At 40.4% G+C, this 19,408-nt stretch overlaps 2 protein-coding genes across 8 annotated transcripts in view; one reads left to right on the top strand and one right to left on the bottom strand.

The window, feature by feature from the left end:
- The window catches only part of MACROD2 (mono-ADP ribosylhydrolase 2), an 861,715-nt gene that overhangs the window by 86,051 nt on the left and 756,256 nt on the right, over positions 1–19,408 (top strand). The window lies entirely within an intron of this gene.
- On the bottom strand, positions 12,989–17,291 carry FLRT3 (fibronectin leucine rich transmembrane protein 3). Of its 2 annotated transcripts, none has more exons than XM_066316510.1 (2): positions 16,549–17,291; positions 12,989–15,455 (listed from the first exon to the last, which is right to left on the bottom strand). In XM_066316510.1, the coding sequence occupies exon 2, from the start codon at positions 15,408–15,410 to the stop codon at positions 13,461–13,463; it is 1,950 nt and encodes a 649-aa protein (XP_066172607.1). In that variant the 5' UTR covers positions 15,411–15,455; positions 16,549–17,291; the 3' UTR covers positions 12,989–13,460. The 2 variants fall into 2 exon arrangements, with proteins under 2 accessions (XP_066172607.1, XP_066172608.1); XM_066316511.1 differs by having other exon boundaries at positions 12,989–15,247; positions 16,549–17,290.

The raw sequence follows: 19,408 nt of genomic DNA, 5'->3' as shown, positions 1-19,408 counted from the left end.
TTTATTTAATATTTTCATTAGCAGCCTTTGCAGAAGAATTAAAAGCTTGCTAAATAAATTTGCCAACCTCAAAGCTGAGAGACTGGCAAGGCGGGGGAGGACCGGATTATTAAGTGAGAAGAACTCCTTTCCCCTGCCATTAATTGGTTTCAGGAGAATGTCACGAGCTTAAGGACGGACAATATGAATTCTTCTCTAAGCTCAGCATCACCATTTGGGAGCAGTAAAGAATGAAGGTGTCCTATCTGTACTTAGGCAGATGAGTTTTTAACAGCCACAGGTCAAGGAAGGGTAATTAGGATAATGGTGAAAGGATCAGCCAGCATTTTACCAGTAGCCTGGAAGAGCTTGGCTTCGGCCTAGAAAAACGTAAGCTGAGAGAAACGAGGATTGTTTTATGTAAGTTTATGGTAGGAAAAAAACCCCAAGCAAACCACAATTGTTTAAGCTAAAGAATGGCTTTAGGAGGCTGCATGGGGTGTGGATATGGACTCCACTTCATCTGGCAGACAGGTGATTTCTCAGCCTTTTTGGTGCTTCCATGGGCACGGTGCCTTGGGGATTTGGTAGGTTTGGCAAACCCCAAGGTCAAGTGTTGGAAGTGTCTCCCCTCCGACAAAAAAGAGCAAATTTATTGGGAGCTTGCTTGAAAATGATTTCTTTGAAAAGAAAGAACAAAGCTTCTAGGGAGAAGTACTTGAAAAGGGAACTTTATGCCTAGGCAGCCCTGTCTTCTTTAAGAATTTAGTGCTGCTCTTGGTGGGTGTGTGGATGCGCCAGACGTCTTCCAACACCTCTGAGTAGGTGCCAGTCTGTCAGATTAGCTCAACTAAAATAAACCTTTCTCCCACTCCCTGCCTGCTATCAGCCCTTTGAGAGAGAATTGCCTTTTAAAATATGTACTGGGGTGTTCGCTGGGCTTTTATTCTGTGGTTTTAAGCTAGTTTTGAAATGAGCAGAGAGGAGGTGAAAAATGTTAGACGCTTTTAACACTCATTTAATGATCTCATCCTTTGAGCCTGTTTGTGGAGAGGTGGCTTACCTTGAGCTATTCTCTCCTTTCCTTGCCCGTTTTCCAGGAGAACATCTCCTATTGTGTTTAGCCAATAACCCTTTTTAATAGGTCAGCATAGAGGATTAATGAGCTTTTACACTGTGGTTATAAATGTCACGTGTGTTTCTAAGAGTAGGAGTGGGAAATAGAAAATATTGCCTGGGTTTGTTCTCTTATTTTCAACAGCGTGAAATAGTTGATCTTCTGATTTAAAAAAAGCTTTGATCAATCAGAGCCTTTTAGCTTTTGTTATTTAAAATGCAGTCCTAAAGACCAAGCATTGTAGCACTTGCCTTCATAAGCACCTGCTTTAAGAAAGTTAAAAAAAAATATAAATCTGCTGTGAAATAGATGTGTCTGCAAGGAGAGAATTTTGCAGGACAGCCTGCAAATAAAAGTTGAGAGCTTTTATTGGTCTTGTGAACTCCCAGTATGTTCACTTGGCTGTGACGAACCTCTGCTTGCAGCACAGCAGAGTTTTGTCATCTCCTCAAAAAGCAGCAGAATTAGGGCTGACAGAGGCGTAAATGTGGCAGGCTTGGTTTATTATACCAGGAGTGGCCAGCACGATTGACTTGGTGTAACGTGTCCAAGTGTCCATATGGGTGGCAGGTCTAAGAAAACATATTGTACAGCCCAGAAAACAGCACAGTGGGAAAGGGACACCGTGGTTTGTAGAAGGGAGGTGGTGGCAGCTCTCCAAGGCTCCCAGTCCTGCCTCCTTGCCAGTCTGAATTGCAGAGCTCCCCAGTAATGTCATCCTTCAGAGTTTCTACAGTTTAATCTCCTCCAGCAGCAACTGCTCCAGCACAGCGTTGCTGCTGGCAAGGCGAGGTAGCCCTGGTGCTGTCACTTCCATTTCGTTTTCAGCCGCAGTTACCTTAGTAAACAAAGGGCTGAACATCTGCAGTTTGGCTTTATCAAATGGCCCTATAATGCTGCAAACAAAGAAAAGGGAAGCTGAAGGCATTTGAAAGTAGCTTTTAATGAATTAGTGTTAGCATTGTAATTTGCTCACTCTTTACTTTTGGCTGCTTAGGAGAAATTGCTTGGAAGACCTATTAATTTTATCAAAAGAATGATGATGCTGTATACAGAAAAATATCTGGCCACGTGCTTGTATCTTTATTTTAAAGGACAAAGATTAATGAAATGTAATTTAAAAGGAAAAATAATTTATTATTATACATTATGCTTTCAAATAAAATGGAGAACAGATTTAGAGCACTAGTGTTCCCATTTGTACTATGGCTATATAATATGTGGTTTTGAGAGATCAAGGTAAGTGTCATGTAAAGAGTGTTCTTGAATGGCAGAGTAAATATGACAAATTCTGCAGTGTTAAATAGACAGTCTGATGTGGACTTGCTTGGATTTCAGTATTGTCTAGCTGACTTCATATCTGGTTATTACATTTTGCATTCCTCTGGCATGTTGTACTGATTTCTTCTGCTGCTGCTACAGCTGAGCCAAAAATTACTGGTTCCTTTCAAACTGATTAGAAGAACATTTAAAAATCATTAGTAAAGGATGAATGTTACAAAAAAGGCCTTAGAAAGCATGTTTTTTAAAATAGACTGTTCTGGACACAGAATATTTTCAGTTTTCTAAAGTCAAGTTGGAAATGTGTAAGTTGATCACTATGGTTGGAGGCAGTGGGCAGAAGTGCTGTTTGTTTTTCTTTTCCTGCTAGTTTTCTTCTAACATGAAATACCTGCAATTAACACTGTTTCCTTTCCCCGTATAAGAAATCCCGGGGTCTTTTTCTAGGCAGGTACAATGATTACTCCTGCAAAACTGTGCATTTAACAACAAATACCCCCAGCACTTTGCAGTGTTCAAGGAGCCTGCATCATCAGCATATAATCGTGTACCACAGGTATTAAGTAGCGAATGGGGTTTTTTTACCATTAGAGCAATAGTCAAATCTGGGTCAGCTCCCAGAAGAATAAGAGTTTAAAGGTCTTGGACAACTTCCTAGTGCCCACTAGTATGAATTGGCTGCTTCCCTGTTGTGCTTCAGTGGTTCAGGGAAACATTGGCAGTTTTTCATGTGCTCTCCCAGTCCTATGTGCTGAGGCTGCTCATCCTGGGCTCACAGTGCTGCTGCTCTCCTTTGGGGCTTCAGGCTGGCATGTGGCATCTTGGGATTGATAACAGAGCTGCTTTTAGATGTCTGTCCTGCACCTCAACAGATGATTCTCCCCCAAAATTTATTCTGTTTACTCATGTCAGGTCATTGGGATGCATAATGTCCTAAAATAACCCTGGTGCTACTGTTAATTTTTCTGTTAAGGGACCCAAAAGAAAAAAAATAATCAGATCTTGCAGAAGATGGGTCTTCTGTCTTGGAAGTGCTTGAAAATTGGTGTGGGAGCTCAGGACCACTCCTTGCCTCCCTGTTCTCACTGCTGTTGAGCAGAGTACAGCAATAATACAGTGGTAACCTGCTCAGCCAGATGGTAAATGTCATAGAGATATCCTCATGTTTGTTTGCTGTTTTTTCTTCTGTGTAAGGTGAAGTAAACTTCAGTAAATCTCTCATCTGATCATGGAGAATAAATTTGATGTTGCTTTTGGGCATACTTATTCCGTATCCTCTTCCTTACTTGTTTTCAGGACATAAGTGACACTAATTTGCACTTGTACAGTTCCTCTAGCTTGATTACCGAGCAGGCTGGATGATGTGGAGATTAGCGATGACATTTTGAAAGACCAAACGCTTGCCAGCGTCTTTAAAATTCCCTACTTTTCCTTCGTTGTACGATCAAGCCCTGAGGGGAGATGTCAGAGGCAGCCTCCTACAAATGTGAAAGCACTAGAAAACATGATCCCCGGCTTGTTTGACAGACGAAAGTTTATCCCAGTGTTTGTTTTTTGAAAAGGAAGCAGTATTGGCTGTCTGCAGACTGGGCCTAGCACAGGTAACAGCACCTGCCAGAGCTCCTTCCCAGTAGGAGAAAAAATGGTTTTTCCCCTCCATAGGGGCATTTTAACTGGCGGTAGGACACGGGAACAGATGTGTCCTTGGCAGGTCTCCAGCCCACACTGACACCTAGCATGAGTTATTTCCCTGTCCTCAGGAATTCATCTTCATTCCTGAGGAAGGCTCAGGCATGTCCTAGATGGGTTCCTCAGCTGACAGTGACAAGCATACCCAGACACGAGCTGCTTCTGTTTTAAGATGTTTTCCTATTTAATTTTTATTAAATTTTCCTATTAAGCCCCTGTTTATAGCAGCACTGGAGAGATTTCCATGAATGAGCATGGGAGACTTCACTCATCACTCACATATTGACTTGCAAACCTCAAAAAGAGGTCAGTGTTGTGGGAGTTTGACCTAATAACTTCCCTAGAGCTGCTGAGCAAAACCGAGTAAGAAACATTTTGAAGAGCTGGATTTATTTTCTTTTCCTGAAACTATTGCCACAGAAATCTTTGCATCAGTCAGTTGCTGCAAAAATTTTGCATAATCCAAACCAGGCTTTTGTTAATACTTCACTGGTATCCTTTCAACCCACTGAATGCGTTTTAATTGATTTGGCGGGATTATACTGAAGGATAAAGTTAGTCTTTATTAGCACAAAGGAGAACAGTAGGTAATTTCAAATTTTATTTTCTTTTATCTAAAGAAACCAGCAGTATCTAATGTAGCAGCCAGTGCTTTCAGTAGTGTTAGGTATTCTGTGGAGGAAAAATAAAATACCTGTCAGAAATATGCTGATGATGGCAGCCTGCCCAGAGCTGAACTCATTGTAATAAAACCTCCTGGGCTGGAATGGGTGCCTCATGCTCCTCGCCTCCCAAGCTGTTTTTTTGCAGTGTGAAGCCCACAGCCAGCAGCCCTCAGGCCTGTGGGGCTCCTGTCCTTTGCAGGAGGTGTCACCAGGGCCATGGCAACGGGGGCTGGAGCCTGGAGGAGCTCAAAGAGTGGGATTAGAAGAGCTTACATCCTTTGACTGTGTACCGGATCACTGGATTGGAATCACTTTGATAGGTGCTTTTGGAGGATTTTGCAGGCTTGGTTGTTTTTTGATTTGTTTGGAGGTTTATTTGAAGTCCCTGAGACTGGGTTGCTTTGCTCCCTAGCTTTGCAGCAACACCAGCATTGAGTTTAAAATGGATATTTAGACAATCCAACTTACTCTGACTCTACCAGCAGGGTGCTCCTTCATGGGATGCAGGCTATCACCTTCAAATCCATATCAAAGAGACACCCTCCCTTCCCAAAGCGGTGTGGTTGCTTTGGGAACACGATGTGTTTCTTGCATGAGCAGGTCCTTTTGTCAAAATATCTGCATTTGTGAAAGTTTTGTGGGGTTTTTTTTTCCCTTTTCAGTAAAACAAAGAAAATCTCCCTGCAGCATACAATAGCACCCTTTTCCTCTAGTTAGCATCCTAGTATAAGGTCTCTGTCCTTTCCCTCTCACATCTCTAAGACCCTAAACCACTTCTTGCCTTTTTAGTATTTAATGACTAAAATGATCTGAGTGTTAAAGAAGTTAGTTGATAACACTGAAAAAATGGGTGAGGAACCGGACTGCACAAACATTTACTTCAGTGCAGAACCTGTACTGAAAAACACTGGGAAGGAGGTCCTTAATAAACATGCGCTCATCATGGCATTGGGTATGAAGTCATATAAACAAAACTTTTAAAACTTATTGTACAGCTGAAGCTGGGCATTACATCAAATCTTCCATGCTTGGAAGATAAGCTATTTGTTTGCCTTTTGCTTTTTCTTAAGAATAGTGTAGGATAGTAATATACTTCAGAGTTTGAGACAAAATGTTTTGGACAAGACACAGAAATTTAGGACAGTTTCTTTTTATAACAAAACCAGTCCCTATTAGTTTTGTTCAGGTGTATTTGCCTCCTTTTAATGCCCCTGTCTGTACCCAAGGAACGCTGTGATCAGTGCAGCTCTGTCCCTAGGCCACATAATGAAAGATGTGAGCATTTCCTGAGACAGATAAGTTATGATAAACCAAGTAGCTGTTGAGCGTAATTCAATTCTCAGTAGTAGAAAGGTGGTTTTGTGCTATTGCACCTCTCCTCCAAAATTCTCATTAATTGATCTTGTTTATTTCGACTTCTTAATTCATATATGGAACACAGGAAAGCAACAGTGATAAGAACAACTTCCTAGGAACATACTCTTATCTTGTTCCCCCACCCTTAACAACATGTATCTGTAAGTTCAGGAAATAGTGGAGATTTCCAGGGAAAGTATTTTGTGATGTGCTTACCCTGGATTTAAGTGCAAACTCGTTAAGGAGGGTTCAGCACTATTCCACTATGTATCAACAAGTGCAATTAGCACTGAAGAGGTTTTTACATGCCTAACAGTCCTGTTTACTCAATGAGTTTTATTTAATTAACAAAGGAAAAAAGAAAAAGAGATGGTGAGAGATGGCGGTTGTTCTGCTGCTCAACCTTTTTGACCCTTAAAGGAACGTAGACATTTTCCTGCAGTCAAAAGCACCAAGGTTTGTAACTGGGATAGGTGAGGAGGGTCTGTCTGAGACAGCCATGGTGGAGCTGCTGAGGTCCTACATTGCAGTTCCATCTCTGCCTTTTTTCCCTTTATCCAAGGAAATTGCATGAGGACAGCAATTTAGCTCCCCCAGTGATAGTCTCCTGACTGCTTACTTAACTGGGCTGCAAAGTGCTGGATTTCAGCAACCAGAAAACCTTCCAAGACCTGGAAGTACTGTGGTGTTTTCCTTAATTTTTATTTTAGCATGCTGTATGGCATTTCTGTATCAGGGAGAAATGAAAAGGTTTTTAGTGGATGAAGTAGGTTACATGCCATTAAGGAGTTCTTAAGGTAAAATAATTGCTTTAAAGACATTAGGTGGAGGTTCTGTGTTATCAGCTAATGCCTTAAAATTGTATTTATTCACTGGGTTAGCATTTCCCTGTATATGGCTTTCTTTATTTTAATGAGCTCATGTTCCCTGTGGGCAGTAATTTATTCCATCAGGCTTTGGAAATAAGTGTCTTTAATGTTTCTTGAGAAGATTACTGAAACCAGGTAAACAAACAAAATACCACATATCCTGAACCTATTCCCATTCTTACATTGTTGCTCAAACTGTGTAGAAAATGAAAATAGTTTTGAGGAGGAGTGCAATGCAAATAACTTGTGTCCATTAAATGTAGCTTTAAACAGGGGGTGAGCATATTATACACACAATGTATAGTGTGTATTATACACACTATATGTATTATACACACAATAGGAAGTGTGTAGGGTTTACACAGGCGTGTATTTGGGATGTAATTCTGGGATAAGGGTTAAAACACCATTTCTTAAATCCTCTGCTTTGTCAGCATTCCTTGGTAGAAGGATATACCTTATCAAAAACTGTCACTTCTGTGCTTCCTCATTGAACCCATGAAGAAACAACACTTAAGGAAGCCAAATTAACTCCACACACACAAATAGGTAGCTGAAGGTGATGTGTAAGATAAGGAGGTTTTCTCTTACTACCTGTTGAAGCTGCTGATGCTTGGTTTAGTGATTTAGGAAATTCTGTGAATACAGCAGGCTCAGAGGTGGACAGAGGCTTAGATTTGCTGTGGTCTTCTGTGTGTAACCCAGCCTGAAAGGCAGCCGTGCCTGCAGTATGGAAATACAACTGCTTGTGTGCATCTCAAAATTTAGAGGTCCCCAGTTTTCATTTTACAGTAATGAAAACAGATTTCATTACCTTTTTGCAGTCCTTGCAATAAAAGCAAGGCTTCAAGTTAAAACCCTGGAAAGCATTATTGTGAGCTGAGATGGGACAGCAGAGTTTGTGAGGACATCTTTTGTCACATCAGCATCTGCTGTGTCTGAGGGCATTCATGTAAAATTGTCAACCAGTTCACTTTTGTAACCCATTAAAAACTGAAGGATTTGCAGTAAAATTATTTATTGTTCTTAATCATAAAATAAAAAAAAGACAAGAAAAATAAAATTATTAAACAAAACCAATCTCCACATCCATAAAAAACATCTATTTTCACGTGGAAAGCCTGGCAGGCATTTATCAGGGACTAAGGCCACTGGAGGAAGCAGTATTACATAATTTGGATGTGCAGTTCTGAGCTAAATAAATTTTTAACTCTTTTGCATAAATTAGGGACATTAAATTATGCATAACGTGCATAATTTCATCCTTTTGTAAATGATGTTCCCACAGTTAGTGATGAAAGAACATGGTGCAGCCCCTTGAGTTTGAACAATTAGACCTTCCACAGCTCTGTCTATAGATAGACATTCCTTAAGCTCAGCCAGGGGACAGGAGCCTGTGCGAGCACTTGGGTGTGATCTGCTCCCTGTTTTTGATGACTTAAGAGGGCTGTTCAGGACAGAGTATCAGCCTATATGAACACTATCAACCAGCTTGAACAAGTCAGATTATTTAATTAGCCCTATTAAGACCGTTCTATTTTTATAGCTTATTTATGAGTCTTCTTGCTAAGCTTTAGAAGGTCCAGCTTCCGATATCAAAAAGATGTTTTCAGCTCGTGTTGTTCATCTTGAGGGGTTTTATACTGTGACTCCATTACATTTTCATCCTAAGGAAACAAAAAGGGGCTCTGAAAAGCAGTTGAAGCTGGGAAATTCACATCTGCAGTCCTGACCTGCAGGTTTCAGGCACAGGGCGTTTCTGATGGACGTTTGCTTGCCAAAATGTGTATTGTATGCCTTTGCCTTAGACCATCAAAAATCCAGAGGATGTTTATTTAACACCCATTTAAGGTGCCTTGGTTTTCCCCCAGGGGGTGAAATGTTCCTCAGGAATCACTTAAAGGCTGCCACGCTGTGAGTGGCAAGGTGATGCTTGTTTTGAGCATCTGCTTTGCCACCCTTTCACTGAGATCCATGTTCTGCTTTGATTTAGGTTTTTTAAGAGGAGCAGGAAATTATTTGATGAAGTAACTATTAAGTCAAACATTCATGTTTTGCCCAAAGAAAAAACTTTTAAAGCAGTTGTGTCCAGAATTTAATACCTGTGTCATGGTTGTACCTTCAGAGTGTTTGAAAAGGCTCTAATTTCATCACAAGGGTGGGACTCCTATCCACCACCCCCAAATTAAATTAATTTGCAAAAAAAAAAAAAACCCCAAAAGGTTAAATTCTGATGTCTGAATTCAATCGATGAGCTTTTTCTCTCTGATGGAATCACTCTGGGCTAGTTTGGAATATGAAAACTCCTCAGGTATGGAGTAACTGTGCTTTGAAAAAAAAAAAAAAAATCCCTGATGTTTAAGTGCTGGCCTGTGGCTTGAAGCTCTGGCTGTTCTGGTATTGATAAAGAAACAGTTAATTAGACAAAGATCAGTCCCAAGGTGATGCTGAAACAGTATGGATTTGGAAGTAAAGTTAAGGTGTTTTGAAAGTGGAGGGTACCCATGTGAATTATGGTTCTGTCCAAAACCATCTCACACAAAAGTGTTTTGGATAAATCCAGGCAGATGGCATCTGCCAGCTCACTTCTGAAGATCTTATCCAACTTCAGCTGCAGGTGAATGTGCAAAATTTTGTGCTCTTAGCAGGAAAGTATATATATATATATATATGCTTTAATGCATTATGTCATCAGTAAATTATTTTAATAGCAAATAAGCCTTTATTATTTTTGCTCTTGCTTTATTGCATTTGCTGCTCTACATTCAATATGTACAGCATTGGCACAAGATAGCTTGCATGCTCACTAGTGCATTAACGGGAGAGAGAGATGGAAACTCTGTTCCAAGACCATAAAATTTGGTGCTGTTAAAGCCAGAAGGAAAAAAACAATCAAAAAACCCTAACAGTTGCTGCACATCAGGCTCTGGTAGAAAGCTAGGAAATAACAACTTATAAATGAAGCAAGTTTCTCACAGAATTGTGGAATAAACTGAGTTCCAAGGACCCATCAGGATCACTGAGTCCAGCTCCTGGCCCTAGTTCTGGGATGAGACAAAATTAACATGGTTTCAAAAGTACCAGGGTGTTTTTGGAGACAGCTTTTGGGTTAGAACTGTGGGCACATCAGGATAGCAATATCAATTTAAAACGGGTATAGTATCTGAATATGGAGAATGCTGATGAAGTGAACTCACATAGGTTTAGGCAACACTGAAAAAAAACCCCACCCCTTGCTCCACAGTTAAATATTGAACAGTACACAGAAATAACATGGAATTCAGAAACTGAGATAAATTTAATGTGGATTAATGCTATTTTGATAAATGTGTTGAATGAACTGCCGACTGTAGTAATCCGCTTTACCTGCACACACACCTGTCTAACAGAAGGGATTTCTGATGGTGCTGGGGAGCATTGCATGCAGCAACTGCAGCCCTAGGATAAGCAGCAGCCTTCAAGAGACAGGCCTGACATGGAGAGGAATAGAAATTTGTATAAACAGCCAAAGGAAAAAACACATAGTTCAGTCTGAAAGCAACCTTTCACTTGCCAAATTAATTTTAACCCTATGTGTGTGGATTAAAAAGTTGCTGTAGAACCCAAGGAAGGTCTTGTACACTCCAGTGTGCCATTTTTTGTCTTGACATCTCATGTAAGATAAGAGGACACCAGCTCTCCTGCAAGCCTGACCAGGTTTAGAGAGGAAGACAGAGCCTTGTCCAGGTTTTCACTCTTATTGGTGGAAGATGAAGTAGGAACAACTGGGTTGCTGTACTGAAGTTGCTTTGGATTTGTACCCTACTGCCTCACAGGTAAAAATGTCACAGGAAAAGTCATTTTACTTTAGACTGTCACACAATTATCTCTTCAAATGCCAACTTTTTTATACTCTTATGACTTCGTGTGGCATCACTGGAGTTGGTACATACCATTACCAGACACTTCTGGCTTAGGTGCCTCAGAAAGCAAAGTAGTCACTGAGTGCCATTTTACCTTTTTCACAACAAAAATTTGGAGCCAGCTGGGAGAGAGGTTTTTAAATAACTTGCAAATACAACAAAACCTGTTTAATTCTGTTGCTGGAGAACTGCTGGCACAGAATTAGGCTCTCTGGCCAGTGACCCAGCCATGAAATGGGCTCAGATACCAGGGATCCATCCCCCTGTGTGAGAGCAGACAAAGAACAAGTCTGTCCAGTCTCTCTGTGTCATTTTCCTTTCCCACTCACTGCTTGGGAAGCTTTTTGCACATCAACATAATGAGGCTCCACATCCTCAGTCTTCACTTCCTGCCCTTCCCTAGACTGGCACCCGATGGGACAACAGGGCAGAATAATCTTGTTGGGTGCATTACACTGAGCTGAGCACATTGTTGTTTGATATTACACTCCCCTTCCCATGGATCCAATCAATGCTCCATGCAAAGGACACATGGTTTGTATAAGGTCAGTAAGGAAGGACAGTGCTGTGCCTCCCCTGCTCAGGAAACTGCAGGAGACATTTTTGAAAGTGATGTGTCAACAGTTCCATGGTACAGGGAGTTTGGAGAGGAACTTCTCCAGGCACATCTGGAAAATGAGGATAAAAAAGTGTGTTACTGGAAATTTTGGGTCTGCGTGGTTAGATGGATCCCTGGTAGGAGATTCATTTCCAAGGTGATTGCTGAAACCATGAGTCTCATGTTGGTTTCTCTTCTTTTCATCTCTCATTTTTTACTACTCTTAGGGAAGCAGGCCAAGCACCACTAATATTCTCATAGAAGTGAGCTGCATTTGGTATACATTCCTTCTTGTCTGAGATAGTGTCAGAAATACTACATGTTTTTCATTTGCTGTCTCTTTTAAAAACTGTATTCCAGAGGGCTGTAACTCCACGCCTTCCCTCCCTTTCACTGTTCACACTGTTCACTGTTGTGAAAACTTTTTTTCCAAGTAGTTAATAATGAAGAAAACCTTCAAGTGTAATACTGTTAACCTGAACACAGAGGGAGGTGAAGCTCATGACCTGAAAAGTAGTAGCTTCCGAGTGGGTTTCTTATCAGTGCACTGCAGAGGTGCAGCATAATTTTGAAGTAGTTTTTCAACTTCATTCATGAATAAGACCAGTATTTTTCATAGTTAAGTTATGTATGAAAAAGTGGGTATTTTATTATTTCCTTTTTTCTTAGCTTTTAAAAGCTTGATACATGTAGCGTTGGATCAAGGCACACACAAGACTGGCCAAAGGGCATACAAAGCACTTTGGTTTTTAGTTGAAGAAACAGAATGATTATTGCAACAACGAGTGGCTTGGGGTTTTAACATGAAATAGCTCATAGTTCAGCAGGAAGGCAGAAAGAAACATGTTACCTTACAGATTTTACCAAGGAATTTCTGGATAACTGTGACAGTAATGGGCAGTATTCCTGACTGTAACAGCAGTACACTGAACACAGACTGGTATATGCTTCAGAATAGCTGCATTCCCCATTTGTCTGCTCACCTTTGGGACCACAGTTTTTGAGACCTTGCTTTTACTGCCTTGGGTTTTGTCCTGCTCTCTTTTTTTTTTTTTTTTGTGAAACTGCACTTTCAGCCCTTCTTCTTTTCAAAGCAGTTTCAAAGTGTTGCCTTTGTCTTCCTGCCCTTGTCTCCCAAATGCCTGTGAGCATCCATCACTATTTTCTCTGTAATATACAGACCACTGATTCTGATAACCAAAAATCTATTCCTAAACTGTATCTGCCCCCCCTTGGTTTGTAGAGTTAACCTTTTTTTTTTTTTTTTTTTAAATTCCTTGTTGATTATGCTTTCTTCTAAGGACTAAGTTTATTTAACACTTGTCAAAAGCTTAAGTCTCATGCATGTCATCAATTTGATTATTCTCATTGAAATTGGATTTCACCACTGTTGAATGGATATATCCAGACAGCTGATATTGCCCATTACTACACGCATTTTTGTTTATTGAATATTGTTGTGGTTTACAGATTTAATAGACCCAACACTGGAAGTTCTGTGAGCTTTTGTAACCACTTTTTGATCTTCCTGATTTGCCAGGTTCAGCATTATTTTATTGATACCAAAGTGAAAAATGGTCTGTGCTTACACTTACAAGGATCTCAGATGAATGTTCTGACTGCTCAACACGGCAAGAAAATTCACTTTCACAGTCAACAAGTCATCTTACTCAGTAGAACACAAAAGTTAAATGGTCTGTAACTTCAATATTAGCAAGGAAAATACAGTACAAATTACTAAAAAATACTAAAATATAGAATTGTGGTCAGGTATCCCCACTACATTAATCGCAGCAGTAGCCTGAAATTTGAAACTTTTAATAAAAAGTTCTTAAATATAAATTATATGGCAAATGTACAGTACATTGCTTTGTCAGTCTTTTAATCCAGTGTTTTGCAGTAGAACAGCAACTGTTAAGTCAGTCTTTTCTTGTTTTCTTTATAAAACAAAACATACCCAAAAAACCCAACAAAACCCAAACCAGTCTTTCACGTCCCTCAGTATCATGAGTGTGAATGATCTGAATCTGGAATACCACTGTCTCTGTAGCTCCTGTTACTACTGCTTTCACTGTGGCTGTTCTTGTACAGATTCATGCCGTTAGGTGGGAAAATGGTGTGTATTACAAACTCCTCCTTGGACACTTGGTCACCGGTAATTGGTATCATCTGGAAAGAAGTCTCCCTGATTTCCAGGATGGAGTTATCCTTCTTGGTTCCCGCTTCGGCGTAGTCGTCTTTTCTCCGGCGTCCCTTGCTGTAGGTGCAGTTCCGGGAGAACAGGGACCCGTTTCTGTGGACGTACCAGCAGACCAGGGCCAGCAGCCCGATGGCCACCAGCGCCACCGCGCCGCCGATGATGGCGGCCAAGGGCAGGCTGGGGTTTTTGTAAGGCTCTTTCTCCTGCTCCCGATTGAGGGTGGTGGTGGGGTTGTACATCTTGAGCGGCGCCGTCTCGGTCTCGATGCACTCGGGCGTTTCGTCGGAGAGATAGATGTTGCTGGTTTCCATGGGAACCATGCACACACGGTATGGCGACTCCGGTTCCAGAGCCGTGAGCAAATAGTCGCTCCTGTCGCCTGTAACTATCGTTTCAGTTATAGATCCAAAGGCAGGGCTGTGACCCATCTTGAGCCAGCTCAGTCTCAAAGCAGTCATTGGTAGTGCAACTTTCCAGGAGATGTGAATAGTCTCTGTGCTTACGGATTTCACAAATATTGTAATGATTTTGCGTACCGGGCTCGCTGTGGTTCTGTAGTTTTTGTTCAGGTTGGGAGTCTTGATGTCGGGTTGTTTGGTCACAGAAACGGGCCAGTGTCCCTGGGCCGGGTATAACGTGTTTGGTACTGCAGTGGTGATTTGGATGGTGCTTATCACGCTCTCATCCTTACAGTCAAACAGATCTGCGCTGAGGTCTTTGATAGCCATCCCACGCACCTTTTCTGGTGCCTGACACATCAGCCCACGTACGTTCACTTTTAAAGGCAACGACTGTAACCAGTCACGCACCCATTTCATTTTGCACCCGCAGTGCCAAGGGTTGTTGCGAAGAAAAAGTTGGGTGATGTTGTCCAGATCGTCAAAGACACCCTGAGGTAAATTGCTGAGATTGTTATTGGACATATCTAGTCGATACAGTTGCCGTAAGTAAGAGAAAGCATTGGGTGGCACACGGTTGATGTGGTTTTCTTGGAGATAAAGCTTCCTTAGGTTTGTTCCCGGCAAATTCACCGGTGCAGCTGTGAGTGAGTTGCGGACCAATGACAATTCGGTAAGATTGACTAGATTCATGAAGACTTTGTCTCCTAATCCGTGGTTATTTAGAAGATTTCCATCTAAAACAAGGCGTTTTAGATTTGTAAGGTCTTGAAGGGACAGCTCAGAAATTGTGGAAATACGATTATCATCCAAGCGTAGCTCTTCTATGGTTTTAGGCAAACCCCAGGGAATGGTGCTAAGGTGATTTCGAGAGAGGAAAAGAAGTCTGAGATAGATGTTGTCCCGGAAAGCTCCATCCTCGATGCTAACGGCAGAAACAGAATTATCATCCAAATGCAGTTCTTCCAGATAAGGAATTTTTGAGAGTGAATCATAAGTAATGGTCCTTATATTGTTCTCCTGCAAATGCAGTTCCTTAATGTACTTAGGGAGGTTAGTGGGGAATTCATCTAGGCTGTTGCGGTATAAATATATTCTTTCCACCCTAAGCAAGTTCTTCAGTTCTGAAGGAATCCCAGCATTATTTATTTGATTGTTCTGAAGGAAGAGGGTAGTTGCATCCTCTGGGATTCCTGTAGGAATAGACGTCAAATCGCGATCATTACAATATATGAAACCCACATCACAGCGACATACTGAAGGGCATGGTTTGGCACTAACAGAAAAAGGTGCCATGTCAAGTAACAGCCCTATTTTAGTCCAAACTAGGAAGATGCTCCAGGTAACACTAATCATGGTCAGGAATGATGAGATTTCTATACAGTTCTGATCTTCAACAATCTAAAAAAACCAAACAAACAAAATTATCCAGATCATCATTGAAGAAACCGCAATAAAAAAATCAACATTACAGAAGACATCTGAAACACACATCAAACCAAAATTCAAGTGCGTGGATGCATTTTACTCTCTTTTCCTTACATCGATAATTCTACTACTTGTACTAATTCAATTAACTTAATAGGTTATTCTGCATAGTGATTGAAAATAATATAATCAAGTATGCCTCATCTGTGAATTATTTTGCTTAAGCAACAAGATCCTCTTTCTAAGGATTCCTTCACGTTTCACGTGTACTGACACTCTTTGTTCACAGATACCAGATAAGTACAGAACTGAAGTCACACCAGAGTTCAAGTAAATCATTCTATATCTGAAAGATAAGAAGTAATTCCTAAGCCAGCTAACTTCCTCAGGAGCCCTTAAGTGAACTATAAAACCCTTACCAAACCCACAAGTCTAGTGGTAGCTATTTCAGAAGTTCAAAAAAAGCCCTAAAGGCAAAGCATAAAATGCAGACAAAAGAGTGAGGGCCAGTAAAGACTTTTTCCCCAAGTCTTTCCCAATGCTCAGCTTCACAGTGTGTAACTTCCAAACATTGTGGACTATTTCGCTTGGTTTTCAGACTTAAGTGAGTGTTCAGAAAAGGTGAATTTTAAAACTGGCTAGGTAACTGCTAGAGCTATAGCTTTCTAGTTCACTGGATGAAATATTTCATTACCTGCTTAATTTCATGTTTAAATATTTGTCCTTCTCAAAAGTCGTCTTACTAAATAGCACACTCCTAAGAGTGTATTTGGCAGGTTTAACCACATTTTCCCACCTTATTAGCAGCATAGTATAAATTAACTCTTGAGACCGAGATTGTACTTTGCATTGGTAGTGTGTTTGTACACTGAGCTCAGGTAATTAGCATTTTTATAGCTTTTAAGACAACATAATTCAATTACCATTGTAATTAGGGTTGTGAGAACTTCTGCAAGATGACCTATGCATTAAGCAGTGTCATGACCTTTTCTCTTATGGGTTCATGTATTAATTGAACTTTATTCTCAGAGGCACAAAAAGGAAAATAAATTAATATTGATCCTACCGTATTTCAAGGTATGAGTAAATTTTGTGCTTGAGGACATCCAGTAAAGGGATGTGGTTCTGCCCAGACACTCTTACAGTTTACTCCATGAAGCAGTGTTTTCTGGATGGTGTTTACTCAGATGGTCCTTGGTGGTGGTGTGTGTTTCCTGGCTCCTGGCACGATACTCAATGAGCATTCCAACCAAGATTTATCATGGTACATAAGCACACCAGGCCCCAGCGTAGAAAAGCTTCAGCTTCCTTCTATTTTTGTCCTGGTGTAAAGTCTGTGAATGAAGAGCCTCTTTTGTTTGGTTTAATGCCTTTAGCAGGAATTACTTTCTTTGTAACTCTTACAAACTCTTCTGTGCAGCGTAGTAGCCAGAGGAGGGAACTTTGGTGCCGCGTGATAGAAACCATTCATTATGCTGAGGCTCCAAGGACTGCAGCCTCTTCAGGAGGTCAGGAAAGGGATGCTTCTTCCTATCCACAATTATCCAAGTATGACCTTTGTACAGTAGCTACATCCTGATACATCCACACCTCTTTCAGAGAACCATTTTCCAACCAACTCTCACTTTTTAATGCTTCTTCCAAATTTGTAATGCAGGGAAGAATTCCTCCTGTGCTGCAAGAATGCAAGTTACTTTACCACGGAAACATCAGGCAATTCAGATGGTTTTCTTCATTATAAAAGCACCCTCACAAAAATATGATTTCCTTCCCAGAAAACTCCCCTCTGAAAGCTTTCCTTGAACTCTTAATGTCCTGCAAAAGTAAAAACAAAGAAATTGGAATTAAAAACACTACTTTTAAGAGTTGTGTCCCCTGTACATGAGTAGCATGTTTCCCCAGAGCACTGGTATTTCAGCAAAATCCACAGAACTCTTTCAAAAAATGTTTTGCTGTGTATTTTCATGTTACTGCAGTTTTGCTGGAACCGTATTTTCCCTTGTTTCGGTAGCAAAATAAAGGCAGAGAGTAACAAAATATTTGTAAATCATGTTTTTCATCTGATGTCAAATGCCAGTGTTACCTCCTTGGAGGAGGCCAAAATGGTTGCTTGCTTTGTGTTCCTGGTAAATAGAGATAGATGATGATCTTCTTGGTTTTCAGTGTAAAGGGAGCTAATTACTGTTCACTAGTTACTGGGCGAGAGGGAAAGCGTTTTTGCCAAAATAATATAGGAATATTTCCCAATTGCAGCATGTTGGTTCTGAGCTGGGGACTAGCCTGGCATCTCTGTCAGCTTTTTGGTAATACATAGGTGGGTTAAGTCTGTAAAATTTCTAAAAAGAAGAAAAATATTATTTCTTTTGTTTGTATTTCTTACAGAACACTAATTCTTTTTAAAACAGCATTTTTAACTTGGGCTGCTTCGTATCACTGCTGCATAAAGGATCCAGTGAGATGCCGAGGCCCTTGAGAGCTTGTACTGGCATGTCTGAAATAAAAGTGGTTCAATCCGAAATTACACAAATCCTTAACATTTACTTGCTTTTTTCTCTTTTGTGCATCACGTTTGTCCAAGGGACTGAGCATGATCCTTGGAACCAAAATGCTTGGCAGGAGCAGTGTGCTGAGTAATGGTTGCTTCCTGGGAGCAAAACTAGAGCAGCTTCTGGTCCCCTGTAAAATACTTGACCTAAACACAAATGCTCTCTGTTTTTTAACTGTCTTTTGCAATTTGTAGCAGGTCTATTATGAAACAGACCAGTCAGGCTGCTTACAGCAACACAGAATATGCAGTGATACATTTAAATAGATACAAATTCTGCTGCTCTTTTTTATAGAAAAACGTTAACCATTAAAAAAAAACCCAAAACAACAAACCTCAAAGCCCCCCCATTCGAGAGATGGTGTGACTACCCAGTGAGGGAGTGGAAAAGACTCTTCTCTCCTCCTGCTGCTGCTTTCGTGCTCCTCTGAGCTTTGTTTTCAGCATCTTGTTTTCAGCAGTTGTCCAGTGAAAAAAAAAGAACTCAAAATGAGAGACCCCCACTGTGGCATAAAAAAGAATTTTTATGTCTGCTTTATTTAAGGCAAAAACTCAATCTGTGTGGCCACATTTTAGAATAGAAGGGAATGCATGTTTATTGGTAACTTATGTAATTTGGGTAAATTATATAATCCTTATGAAATGGAACAAAAAAAGCAGCTCTGTATTCTTCCAGATTTCTTGCTCTGTATTACTTAAGTGCTTGGGGAAAGAAGGAAGCCCAGGCCCTATTCCTAAAACTTTGAAATAAACAGCAACTTAGGAGCTGTGGAAAAAAAATGGTGTCTCTTAGGAACTAATGTGAAGTCGTGATAGAAGGTATTTTCTGGAAGGCTATGGTGAAATAGGAATATAAATTCCTTTAATAGGCCTTTGAAGGCTACAATAACTTTTAAGTACTTAAAATCATAAATTTTCTTTAGAACTCTGAGCTGTAAAAAAACTTGTTAGTATTAAGCAAAACGTTGGCTCTAGTATGCATACATTACATAGCTCTGTGCACACACAGAAAGTTCATTTGTTTTACCTTTCTAGCACATAAACTGTTTCCGCTGTGCTTCATTTGATAGTCATCTCTTCATTTATTGCCACTATTACAATAGCAGTAATGTGTAGGATTAAAATGAAAGCACTAAAGCTCATTAAGTTCCTGGAATTTTTTTTTTTTTTTATCCCTTCTCTCAAAATTACATGAAAACAAGAGCAAGAGAAAGAAAAGGTCTCTTTGGAGAAGACGACACTGTTTCAAAAATGTGGATTAAGACTATACCCCCCACTCCCTTTTCTAAACTTAGAATAGTTTTCTTCAGGTCTTGATTGTTTGATATCTCGCACTTCCCTTTTATATCTCAAGCTATAGCTGAAAACAATGTTTTTGCAT

Source organism: Sylvia atricapilla, chromosome 3 (genome assembly GCF_009819655.1).
Source record: "Sylvia atricapilla isolate bSylAtr1 chromosome 3, bSylAtr1.pri, whole genome shotgun sequence".
NCBI lineage: Eukaryota > Metazoa > Chordata > Aves > Passeriformes > Sylviidae > Sylvia > Sylvia atricapilla.
This window is presented reverse-complemented; position numbering and strand designations above follow the sequence as displayed.